The 13,893-nt window shown below is 39.8% G+C and overlaps 1 protein-coding gene across 3 annotated transcripts in view; it reads right to left on the bottom strand.

Annotated features, from left to right (window-relative positions):
* Positions 1 to 13,893, bottom strand: part of RAD51B (RAD51 paralog B) — a 386,318-nt gene that overhangs the window by 148,877 nt on the left and 223,548 nt on the right. For all 3 annotated transcript variants that reach the window (XM_056492651.1, XM_056492653.1, XM_056492652.1), the window contains exon 9: positions 985 to 1,103. In XM_056492651.1, coding sequence (XP_056348626.1) covers positions 985 to 1,103 — 119 coding nt within the window. The remainder of the gene's footprint in view (positions 1 to 984; positions 1,104 to 13,893) is intronic.

Raw genomic sequence — 13,893 nt, forward strand, 5'->3', positions numbered from 1 at the left:
CGGATGGCTTCCTCTCCTCTGCCTCTAAAGCCTGCAATCTAAAAATGAGAAATTTTGTGTTGTCACAGGAGCACCAATTTGAATGCACATGGGTAGTAATGGTATAGGAGTAAGATGGTGAAATATCATGTAGCAACTTTTCTGTCAGCTCTCTGCTTTAACTGGCAGAAAATCAATAACATTAAGACTGAGGGTCACAGCCTTTAGAAAGAGTTACATCAATGCAAAAACAGAACAGACAAAGCCAAAAGTGGTTATAACCACAGATATCCCAAGGGACAGATGAAATCATGCATTATGATGTTTTTAAAAACAAAAAAAAAGTCATTCTCTCATACCCCAAATGTCTTGTTTCCCAATTTTTCACAGTTTTTTAAATTAAGAGGTGAAAATTGCAGTAAAAGATGCTTCTCTGTTCCACTTAAAAGCAGAAAGTCTCTCAGTGAAAAGAGTAACTATTCTCCTACTTACAGGTAGAGTTCTGGGAAATTGGTACCATACTGACTGCTCATGGTTAACCTTGCTGTTGCAGGCAGCAAGCTTCCACTCACAAACAGCAGTCTCAGAAAACAGAGTGCTCCCTGTCCTAACAGTCACAGCTGAAACTGGGCACAAAGAGTGGGCAACATGACAGCAAAACAATCATGGCTGTGAAAAGAATAGGTTTTTACTCCTGTCCTAAAATTCCTGTGCAGGAAAGCACTTCAAGGATTACCTTTCATCTCCACAATGTAGAATGCACTAAAGGCTCAAGAAACTTTTATGTCTGTACCAGCTGTGACTCAGAAAGGCCCATCCTAACACAGGGAGGCACTGGAGTGCTGGGCATCCCTTAAAAACAAAGGACACTGACTGACCCCCACCCCAAATAAGCAATTGGGATTCAAGGGTCAAGTTCTCAACACATGTAGCACAACCAGAGAGGCTGAAGGCCACAGCCCATCTGACCAAGCACTGCTGGTGTAGCTGTATTTAAATTCTCACCTGTCTTGTTGGCAAGTCATGGTACTGTAGTATGAGCCTGGTGTTGACACTGTGACTCCACGTGTTGCCAAGGGCTGCTGTCACACAGCCAGAATCCCTCTTCCCACTCACAGAAGGTCCTGGAGACAAATATGATAGAAACTGCATCAAGGGTTCAGCATTGAAACTTCGACAGTCATCTCAGATTATTCCCTAAAATAGGCAATTACAAATAGCACTTAAGAGCTGGCACTGCTGCATTAATTTCCTGCCTTTCTGATTTATTTATACAACTGGTGTGTGTTCTCCATCTGCCCCTCTGATATCAACAAAAAGTACCAAGTTGCAAAGTGTTACCTACCTTCTCAGTGAGACCAGTGTATTTTCTAAAAACCTGGGGTGCACCATACCTGTGGGACACTTGCCTATTCCTCTTTAGTTACTCTATCCCCACACAAATTAGCTTTCTTTGGGCACAGAGGAGAGGGAAGCAGGCCAGCTGAGTCACAGTGTATAATGACATAACAAAAAAGGAATCTAAAGGAGCAGAATGTGCTACCACAATACTCTGACCTGATTCATACCAGACATCCACACTTTTTCTAAGATTTGCAAAGAGAGCCCCTTAGCTGTAATTCCCATTCTGCTGTCTCTGAAATAATTTGAACTTTATATAACCCTGAAGGAAAATGGACTTTGCTGGAATCAGCAATGACAAAATAAAGAAGTGTTTCCAATAATGCCACATGATGCACATTGCTTAACTGCCATTGCACCCGGGTTTGCTGAGACTGAAACCAGAGACCCACACATGCACACATACAAATATACAGGCAGGTAGCTGCCTGAGACCTTCATCTTTACTCATCCCATGTTCTGTGTAAGGTGAACAGATTGATGGGTTACCTGTTTGCACTTCAAGAAAGACAGACAAGACAGACAAACTAACCCCTGAAATTCAGAAATAAAATCCCAGTTATTATGTGGGTATAAATGATCACGTGCAATTTGAAAATTGAACTGCTTGAGGTAGACAGCCCATACTATTAAAAAGCCATGAGTGAATGAGACACAGTTAGATTTGAAGTCAGGTAACTTCCTGTCATCTATCAGGCAACAAACAAAGTGGCTTTCCCAGGACAGTTGCAAAATCCTTGTCAAATAAGTCAATGAAAGTTAGAGCAGACACTGCAATAAAGCTCTCTTACATTTCTGTCCAAACGATCTGTAATGCAACAGTTAATGCTAAAATCTAAATTATAAGTACTAGCAAAGCTGTACTGAGATGACAAAGTCATCTTGTAGCCCAGCAGAGGTTCTGGAAGATTCAGGTTCAAAAGATTTCATTACTTTTACATCTGCAAGGAAGTGGGCTTTGTTACTTGTCCCCCACCTAACTATACACAGCAAAAGCATAGTTTCTTGATTCACTAAAGCTTTTATTTTGGAAAAATACTCAGTAAAGAATAAGAGCAAAAGTGCTGGCATGTAATGATAATCATTATTTATATTACTGCTGGTATTTGCAAGCAATGAGAAGAACACTATTAGACTGCATTAGGTGGAGGAGAGCAGCAGGCAGGAAAGAAGTGCCTGGAATGATTGCAGTGCACTTCAGTATTCAGCTGAAGGCCTCAAACCTTCCCCAAGTAATAAAAGGTTTAATTAACATCCACTGGATTTGGATTGGGTCTTTAAAAGTTTAAGGTCTACAAAAGGAAGGAGTGAAGCATCAGGTTCAAGCCAATAGTTTGACAAGAGTTTGGACTCAATTCTTGTTTAAATTACTTCCCACAACACAGGACCTCACTGGGACAATACCTGCTTCTCTAGAACACCTGTATTAGTCTGAACATCCAGCAAGGATAGCTGCTTTCTTGTACTTAAAAAGAAATCTTGATAAGCAGCAAACTTCCACCTGAACAACTCACCAGAGAAGCATCTAACTTGAACCTTCAGTATTAGGAATGCTATTCTGTTAAATAGTCTAGCCCATCTCTGTTGGGAAGGTAGATGTGCTAACTAGAATAATTTATCTTCATGTATGTTTTGGATTTAATTTTCCAGCTGAAGTAATGAACATGCTCAAGTGTTAAAACAGGGTGCTGGGAGGTCTGTGCTCCATTACCTTAAAATGACTCAAAGCAAGTTACTTAATTAAGTTCATTAAGTTCTACAAATTTTTGGGTTTGTGCTAACACCACAAAAGTAAAATGCTATTACTGTACAAACAGGATAATGGAGGATATGAGACATTGAAGCAGCTTTAAAGTTTTGCAAACCTTTCATGTGGAATAAGCTGCAGTCAACACAGTCCTTCTTTCCCTACCTTGTTAGAAATAGGTAAGAATCACAAAATGCAACTGAGGCCTTTAAATGTGAGTTCTGGTGTATGTGGAGGTGTTCCCCTCATAGCTGATGTAATTGTACCCCTGTTTAGAGCTGGGAGCCACCATTCCACACCACCAAAAAGCAATTAATGCACCCCTGTTTGTGTGCCCCTCACTACAAAAGGCCCAGAGGTTCCAGAGCTAGCTAGTGTTGGCATAAAACAGCCACAAAATTCACACCCAAACTTCCCTCAAATCATGTATCTGCTATCAGGTAACAGAAGGAGTAACATCTTGCTGTTCCAATCCTGAGCCAGGCATTTAAATGGTTAAATGTCTGGAACCTGCTGCTATTACACTGTGGAGATATCACTTCATAGCAGTTCCTAATTCTGCATTCCTTCAGGCCTAAAACCTGTCCCAAAATGAACAGAAATGCTGTATGTGTAGGTTTGTGACAGAATAAGCTAATTGCTGTAATTTATTTTATTTTCTCATACAGGAGAAAGCACACTGTACCATACTGTGTCAGCCCCTATCTGAAGAGGGCAAAGCCTCCTCTGTGAAGTTATTAAAATTTATGACTTTGGTGCAAAGTAGTTAGTAAACCTGGAGCAAATTTACAGCAAAGACTTTTTGCAAGGTGGAAGGGAATGCCTCACTGGAAAGGTTTCCATTTTATAAGGGATCCTCCTGTGAACTGATGCATTAGGCAGATAGAGAGGTAAAACAAGTGAAGCAAACAGGAGGAAGCAGCGCCAGCTTTGCAAAGAAGTTCAAGGGCAGTGTCAACATATGCTGCATTCCTTCTTGCTCTAAACACAAAAAGATAGTAAATGTCTCAGAGGAAGGAAAGAGGATATGTTAAGAAAACAGATTTATGTTGAAACATGGCCTTAAAAAAACCTTGGACTTATCTTTTATTTCAACCACTACTTAGACATTAATGAACTGGACAAAGGAAGTGGATAAATAACACTGTTCAGAGAGAGTGATTTTTTTTCCAGCATGCATTGCCTTGGGCTTTCAAACCCTGATGTTATCATATTTAGACATGGGAGTATCACACCAACATTGGCCCAAGAAGAAAACAGACTTATAAGACTTTGGTCTCTGCTCAGAGGTCCCCAAAGTCTCCAACCTGAATCACTGCAGAGTGGAATGGAGTGCTCACCCATGCTGTGGGCTGGATGGCTCCAAAGCACCTGCAATGTGCAGTCACCTGATGGGCAGCAGTTCCAGTGTCTCCAGTGCCCTCAAATCCAGTTCTTACTCCAGTCACTGCTGGCATCATGGTTTCTGTCCATGACACAGGTGATGCAGGGTGTGCAGGGATTAGGGAAAGTAAGAAAACAGAGCTGACATACAGATGAGAGAAAGGTGACATCTCATTATATGTATGCAGTAAGGGAGTGGGTGTCCAGAAGCACAGAGATGGGATCCTAGCATGGGAAGGTGAAGGTGAATGTTAGAAGGCTGGAAAATGTCTGAATGACTCCCTGCTTTCTGTATCAGGTCCACCGCTAGTAAAATGGGTGATTTCAGTTCCTGTAAACACTCCCTCCTTCCTCACAGAAAAAATAGCATGAAACTAATCTTCAAAGCAGACAGGCCAAGGACTGTAGGAGATACCTGTTCCACTGTCTCCTGTGAAACTGAACTTTTGAGAGCACTGGCAGAGACACCAGCAGACACTGTATCTGGTCTGGACTGCAAACACAGAGGAACTGGCTGCCTCACTCTCACTGAACAGCTGTCACAAGTGAAAATAAAGCTGCTTGTGGTCTGAGTCAAATGCAAACTAAATCCTCTTCACAACCAGGGGAAAAACAAAGAAGAAAGAGTGACTTGAGCTGAGTCCTGCAGTGCTGCTTCCAAGCAGAAGAGGCTTGCTTGCCCTGGGCTCCAGTGCCCAGCAAGGAGCCGTCAGTAGAACTTGGCCACAACACTTGGCCCGACTTATACAGAGAACTAGATGAGAACTAGATTAAGTTTGTTTCTCCCTATCAATGCAATCAAAACAAACTTTCTATAAGTAACTTCCTTGTCACTGAGGGAATGACACATATAGGCAGGACAGAGAAAGTGGTTTTATTTCACCTTCCATTTTTCACTGGAGAGAACAGCAGGATTAAAACTATTCAGCTCAATATTGCTTCTGAAATTATTCTATTATGTCCAACCAGAGCACTGCAAGTACAGACCCAGTCTCCAAGACTTTCTTGTCCTCTGTGTATAAGGTGGTACATTTTAGAGACTGAATCCTTATGTAAACAAGTTCCAATTGTTGCAAGTACGTTGGAAGGTGATTTAATCATAAAGACACTTCAGTTCCATTAGCTTCTTATCCTATGTAAGCTTTGATAACTAGACCAGTATCTTGAATCAAATGAAACAAACTTCTTAAAACAGTTTTTATTTTAAATGCAAGAAGTCCTTGCCAGCAGCAACTATACTCTTGATTAAAAAACCCCAACATGTTCCTTGTTGGTATAACTGCACAGAATAATTAGTTCCACCTTGTCCATATTCTCACATACTGATTTTTTTTCTTCCCAGATGGACATATCATTGCCTTTTGGCAGGTTCATCCCCAACACTGGACCCTTTGCAATCTCTATCAACTGGTAATTTGAAAATATTTTCTTATCAAATGTTAAAAATGGATTGATGAACTAAATGACAGTGAAATAACAAAACAATGAAGTCCCCAAATCTTTAAAATATTAACATCAAACCATCTTGATAAAAGCATGGCATATCAAAAAGAAGAAAAAAAACTCTCTGAAAGTACAAAAAAAATATTTATAAAGAATTAAACTATTCAGCTCAACAAAAACAGCACACCATGCAATAAGAATGAAAGTACTTTGCCTCTCACTCAGGCTGTGCAGCTTTCCGGTTCACTGGCAGAGCTCAAAGACCACTACTTTTCACCTGCATTGCATTTAGTCTGTATTTTTGGTCCAGATCTCTAACAATGAGACCAGAAGAAAAAGAAGAAAAAAATCCCCTTCAATCTCTAATCTATTTTTCCATCATCACCTACTCAGAAAGTACAAGTATAAAAATATGCAGTGGTGGAAAAACCCATCACACAATAAAAAACAACCCACAGGACAAACTCATCTGTGAAGTAACTAACCACAGCGCTCTTCAGACTCCCACTGCTGGCTTCTGCCATTTTCAGCCCTTCTCCACAATATTTTCTTAAATCAAAATGTTGTTCTGATTCCATTACCCTACAGTGCTGATGGTCTCACTCTCTGCACTGCCCAGCTAAGGTATGTCTCAAAGCACACTATTGACTTCATACAGTCTTTTATTATTTAGGATATATAGTAGGAAAAGCAGTTGCTGTTGCAAGAAATCAAGTTTGGCCACAAAACTAGCCATGTGAGAATTCTAACTTTTAAAATGCATATGTTCTCCCTTTTATTATGAGAGGGAATTTGGCAGTTTTACTTCTAAAAACCTGCTAGTTCTAAATCTTTACAAACTACATCCCCTTCCCCCTGATAATTCCATATTACTTCAAATTTTGATTAAGTAGAAATATTTTATTTGGAAGCTGGAGTTGTTCACTAATCAATGACATGTAATTTAGTTTTCCCTTTCTTTCACAGCACAGTTCATCAAAATATACTTAGCAAACAAAGCAATGAAGCAAAAATTCTACTAATCCTCAGTTAAAAAAACTGAAACATGTTATATGCCCACTTGAGATTACACTAAACAGGCTGTTTGATTCAGTCATCATCATCAAGAGACCAAAAACTGACAGTTGTAGGCTGCAGGTGCAAAGTTCTGATGGAGTCAGCAGTGAAGGCCATAGAAAGAGAAGGAGTTCACTTCTCATTTTGGACATCAGAGTTTTTTTATCTCATATGCCCCAACAGGTGAATTTTCACATGTTTTTGTTTATCATATTTATGTTTTTCTGTGTACACATTCTGTGTGATTTTTACATGGTTAATCTTATATTAGATCAAGATTAAGGTTCTTTTTTGCTGTCTTATTTCCAGTCATTCATTATTTCCATTGCGACAACTCCTAAAGCTCTCATCTTCAAGATGAAAATCACTAGACAAATAGAGAACAAAAAGATAGTTCCTGACCTAAAGATCTTCTTTTCATGAGAATTGCAGATTACTAGTCTCTTAGCTGCTGCTGCTTATTCCCAAGTCACAAAGAATCTTCCCTAAGGGATGAGAGAAAATACACCAAAATATGTGACAGGCCAGGAAAACTGTGTGTAAATAAGGACTTTGAGTATTCTCCATGAAACATTAGAAGCTTTTTCAAATCAGTAATGATAACCATTATTCTACCCTAAAAAAATCAGCAGGGATTTTAACACAGCTCAAAATTTAGGAAGGGTCCACCAGAGAACTGGAGAGATGCTGGTTTACTTTTAGTCCCACACCAGCATGCCTACTGTTACCAGTATGTTTTACCCCAGAAGATCTATTCTCTGATTGAACTCATTGGTAAGTTCATGTCAATTCTCTTCTGAGTTGAGAAAGAGAAATACACATATGCTAGTACTGAGACTCCTGCCTGGTGACCTAAAACAGGAACTGACATTAAGAAATGAAAAAATCCAGCTGGTCTGATTTCTTGCCAGACAATCTACCAGCCATGACCAAAACAATCAGGTCTCAGGAGATCTGTGGAGGTGGGAAGACAGCTGGTGGTTTACAGCACCTGAAACAGGGCCCAAATCAGGGAATTATGGAGTGGAGAGCTTTGGGAACAGATATTTCTTTTTACTGGTGAAAATGCTCTGCCTCTGTCACCTGACACCACATCACAAAGTGATGAGTTTTCAGCTCTCTATCATTGCTGCAGTGCTACTGCAAATAACAGAACAAGTAGTGATTTGGTGGGGAGATGGTAAAGAAAAAGTAGAAGAAAGCAGTTAAGTCAATTCCTTTCTGTAACTGAGGATAAATTTTTTACCCCTCAGCTAAACCTCCTTCCCCCAATAGTGGTCTGAGACATTCCCTCCTTTTCTAAAATCTAAAATTATACTAATTCACACCATTCTCTCGGTATCCAGACTTCTTTCCCACATTGCTCACCATTAAACTTAAAGCAGCTCCCTCTTTTTAACCTCTCCTATGCAGTCACTTCTTCCTTTCTCTCCAAGATAAGAAAATAAAATCACAAACCATTGAGCTAAGGGAGGAAAAAACCACCCAAACAACCCAGATCTGGAATTTTGCCTGCCTGCACACAGAAAGGATGCATAGGTTGAAAAACAAAGCTTGCCCAGTCATGGCATCTGGCAATGCTAGGGCCCTGTGATCCAGAAAATGCTTTTAATTATCACCTCACCAATCATGATACAAGTTATTGCTGTAATTTTTTTGCTTAAGTTCCCTCAGGGAATTAAAGAGATCATGATATTAATCAGAAGGTATGTAGGAGGGAGGGGGTAGAATGCTAGAATTACATGTATGTAGGTCCCTTAAGGCTTGCATAAAGAAATGAGATTTAGAATCCCACTGTCAGAACAACTGAAACCTTGCACACTGCAAGCCTCAGCCCTCTGACCTTCATAGCCATGGCATTATCATATCTGATTTTCCCAGGATGGTTAATCTCAGCTGTTAAACTTTGTCAGTCTCTGCTAGTGTTTACCCATCATCTGGATTTGCCACTTCCGAACTTTCCAGACTAGAACTGAATAAGCCTGCTGTCACACTCACTCCTCCAACATAACAGCCTGAAGTCTGGAAGCCTAAATGGCTGAATCCCAGAAAGGCAGAACAAAAAAAAAAAAAAAAAAAAAGCTGATACAGCTGAGGGGAGGAGAGTGAGATACAGCTCTGAAACTGCGGTGAGTTTCAGAAGGCAGTTCACAGCAAATATGGTCGTGTTAGGATGCTGTGGTCTGACAGGCAGATTATTACCATAGTCTGTGTTTTTTTTCAATAAAGAAATGTCTCAGTAAAGAAACAGTGTCCCGGCAATTTAGTTCTCAAACCCAGGAAACTGTCACAGTGCAGAGAAAAGCAGCAGCACTCCAGTCTGCAAATGAACCCTAAATTGAGGGTCACGGTGCAGAAGGATGATGGGGGGAGGAGGGAGAGAGAGTCCAGTTTCTGTTGCACAATGAGCTCTCCAGCAAAGTGGCCAATAAAAGCACCAATTAGTACTAACTTACCCAGGGTGTTTCTCACACAGCTGGCTGCCCATCTCCCGAGGAGTGGGCTGATGGTGTCTGCCTACATGGCAGACAGAAAACGACAGTAGGTGTATGCAAGCTAGTTTTCAATAGCACTAACCTCTTCCTTGGTAAATATATTCTGCTGAGAAGCCACAGAGAGCATTGTGATGCCACAGTTGAGCACATGAGTTTGCTCAATTAACACTAGTGCTGACAGCCTACACTGTGGTGCATTTTCTCAATATACTTAGCACAAAATATCTGAATGAATAACAATTTCTGATCATAGCCTAGTAACATGGTTTTGAACTAATGAATTAAATTATAGGTCCTTTTCACTCCTGGACTATTTTAGTAGTACCTTTTACTTTTAGCAGTATCTTTCCAAATAATTTTCAAACTTACTGAGTGACAATTTCTTAACAGAGAGGGTTGAAAAATGCAATAATTGAACTCCACAGTGGGGCTGATAACCACAAGGACTGTGTTTAAAAATCAGTGTTAAATAATACTTCAGGTTGAGATTGCAATTCAAACTGAACAAACTGCTTTACTTTGCATTATGACCATCATAATTTCTTTGAATATTTAACCTTCGGTGTTCTTAACACTTATCCCATACATTACAGTTGCAAGAATTCTAAATAAAAACAACAATCTTAAAGCTTGGATCATGAGCCAGAGTTATCAAAACTGAAATTCCAGAAGGAAGCAATCCTCCTTCAGCCTGCAACATGGAAACAGAGGTCAGCCAAACATTTGGGGGCTAGAGATGACTGTTTGCAAATTACAGCTGTTCACATCTGGAGTTCAGATTTGGCCAAATGCTTAACACTATCAATCACAAAAGCTGAACTGGAAGAAAGTTTCAGTTGTATGACTAAGAACATAAAAGTTAGAAAATATTAAATGTAAAAAATTGCTATGTGCAATTTCAACTCTGCCTTTCAAACACAGAACAACGGAGTCAATTATTTCTCACAATGAGTATCATTACAGTTGACTGTGGTATTTCTTAACTGGTATTTAACCACAAGTCTGCACTTGCCAATATAGGTTTCTCTGGCTGTATCAATTTCTTAGCACAGAGTGGCTCATGACACAAGATGAAGGATGCAACCTCTTCTCTGAGAAAGTATCTTTTGGGCTGGCCCAGAAAACCCTATGTATAGACCTAGCAGATGCATCTGAGTACTCAGAGCACCTTCAAAACACAGCTTGGAGTAGCTTCTGAACATAAATTAATTGGGCACTTTCACATTTTTTCATTGGACAGCCAACATATTCATATATAAATGGATATATTGAAAATGTGTTCCCTCTCACTGTAAGATGTATGACAAAACATTTTAGTACATGCAGACACCACAGGGCTCACTGCTCAGAACTGACTCATCTCCAAAGCTTAAAATACATATATATTTATATACTCAGGCACATACACACACAGAGACAGTATAAAATATACAGGATGTTAAAATGACTGACAATCACAGGGGTCTGGCTTCACTCTCTAACTGACACAGACTCTCCAGGAGTTTCCCAGCTAATCAGTCCCTCTCTTCAAGCACAGTCACCCATCCTGAAGCAGAGGAGGTATATGCTTTTTCCTTCATCTCATTCTCAAAAAGGAATGACTTACTTTATCTGAATTAAGCAAATAAATTCAATTTTGGACAACAACCAAGACTGGAAAATTTCATCCTGATAAGCTTTTCTGACTGAAGACAGACGGTTAGAAGGGAAACCATTATACAGCCCTAACTATAGGAGGTTCCTTCCGTTCCTGCTATAATGCAAAATATTCCAAGATGTGCCAAATTTTCATGGTAGTCTGCATCAGGCAGCGACAAGACACCAAAGTGCTCTGTGGAGACTAATGCATAAATCCAAAATGATCTTTTGACTGCAGTGACTCTTCTCTCCTGAGGTGTATTATATCTTTTTAAGTCAGTGAAAAATAAAAAATTGCAAAATATCACTTTTAATCCTTGGACTACAAAATGGTTGAATCCTCCAGAGGCTAGTCAGGGCCAGAAACAAATTTTTTTTCCCAGATCTGGGGGGCAGGGGGAGGGCAAAGGGAAAGGGAGAGAGCAAAGAGTGGTTCGTTTCAAATAGCAACATTGTCCAAAAGGGTGAAAGGGAACAGATGGCCATGGAGAATGCAGCCTCAAAGCCCTAAAGAAAAGGGCTATTTTGACAGATCTCGCTGTTTCCTATTCAAGCATGAACACTCTGGCATGGAGAGTTAAGACGATACAAGGAACAACCTCTGTTCCCAGCAACTGACTATGGGCAACTGGCCTCTGAAGCTCCCTGAGAAAAACAACATGAGACAGACAAACAGATATGGCAGCAAGCCCAGATCCCAGCCACCAGGAAGGGGGAGGAAAAAAAAACCAAAAAAAAACCCAAAAAAACCCCCCAAACATCAGAAAGGCTAGAAACAGCTGCCTTTTCCTGGCTGCAGTGCTGAGCGTTAGAAAGAGCCTGTCCAGCCTTTCTCATCTTCCTTTTCGGTAAAATCTCCTTGAAGGGGTCACCCTCAAGCTGTTGGTCTTTGCCCTGAGGGGAGGTGAAAAAGAGGACAGACCAGAGCTCAAGTCTGGCTCAATGAAACCTGCTTCCTTTCATCACAAAGACCTCCCTCCAGCAAACTACGAAGAACTCTAAATATAAAAACGCATAATTAATGCTGGATTTTTGCATGCAAAAAGGCTGAGAAATTTAAAGTTGTGGCTCTCACAGTATCTGTAATTTGTTTGCATAGAATACAGCAGAAAGTCATTATATCTGAGGGCAGGGAAAATTATACCTGCTGTGGGAAACACTGCTGATGTGCTTCCTGACTTTTTTATTAATCTTACCAAGAGAGTGCATCAACAGCTGTTTCATTCACCAGCTCTGGATATGTGCTATCACACAGAGTTTTCTGTTTTGAAGGACAGCTTCACATCCCCACCCAAAATTTAAAGAGGAACCTGAGCCATTAACTGTAACCAGACTTCTCTATTTCCAAAGTCCACAGAACTAAGGATGAATTTCAGTTTGTGAATTTCTCTCGGATTTCCTGTCTAATTTTTATGCTGGAGGCAGAGCTTGAGTTAGTGCCAGTTTCCCAGCCAGGGCTCACCCTATGGGCAGAAGCACCGAGCCATTCCTTCCCCTTCCATTGTGGTGGGGACCAGAGCAATGGCAGTTTCATACCATGGGGTATATGGTATAAACATTAACTATCTTCACAATCCTTCCCTGAGGCAGGGAAGTGGCTATCATCTCCATTTTAATATCCCCCTTTTTAAAAAATCATTGAAGGAAAAAGATAATAAGGAACTGTGGGTGCTCACATGCCAGAACTCCAAATGAAGAAATGCAAATGCTACATACTGATCCTATCTATGCCTTTGTTCCCTCATCTGTGAAATAGCATTTGTTTACTTTAGTCAATAAGTAGTAAAAGTGTAGAAAAATAGACACCAGGAAACAAAACACCTCAACACCTTTAGCAATCCAATTATTATTAAAATCATAGTTTTTTGCAATACGTAAATAATTTGTGGGGTTTTGTTTTTTTCCACAAAGGATAACCAATTCAGTCATTACTAGTTGTAATCCTTAATTAGTAGATAATTAATAGATAGGATCTGAGTAGTGGAAGTAGTCAAACAATAAATAAAATACTTTATTTTAGGCTAAATCAGATAAATTCTGCTTCTTTTCTTCTTAACCATGAGCTTCCTAAGACTGAGTAACTACTCCAGGCTACACTTATTAAGGGAAATTGAAATGTGGATTACTGGCTAAGTATTAAGAAGTATTTAACTTGTGGATTCTACTTTCTTCCCCGTGTTTCCTTGAGTAAAGTCAACCTAGTACCCCACAGTTTCCATTCTGCTTTACTTTTAATATATGAGTCCTTCTGTTCACTGCAGGAATAACTAAAAATGCTCACAAACCAATTCTGTCTTTCACACTGCAGGACAGGTGGTCCCTCAGTATATTCCCACACATTCCAAATATTTTAAGTGTTCCACATCTGTTGTCTAAAACATTTTTAGTTCCCTGCAAGAACAGTAGGAGATGAAAACAAGAAGTTATATATAACGTAGCAACTGACCTTGTATGCCACATAAGTTCTCTGTCATTTCAACAAGATTTTAAATTTCAAAAAAGAGCTCAATTTTAATTTGTTATACTATGTAGCTATCTAACTACAGATAGAGGAGATAATTTGAGAATTAACTTATGACAGCTGTAATAGCCCAGATGATAAAACTGAATCTAGAGATGATCTTCCCCCTCACCCCAAGAATCTGCTGATCTACAGGAAATTTTTCAAAATTAAAGAATTAAGGTGATTCACACATTTTCTCACCATACAAACCCCTCTGAATTTGATGAATTAAAAAATTCATCAAAACA

This window comes from Oenanthe melanoleuca, chromosome 5, assembly GCF_029582105.1.
Source record: "Oenanthe melanoleuca isolate GR-GAL-2019-014 chromosome 5, OMel1.0, whole genome shotgun sequence".
In the NCBI taxonomy this organism is placed as follows: domain Eukaryota; kingdom Metazoa; phylum Chordata; class Aves; order Passeriformes; family Muscicapidae; genus Oenanthe; species Oenanthe melanoleuca.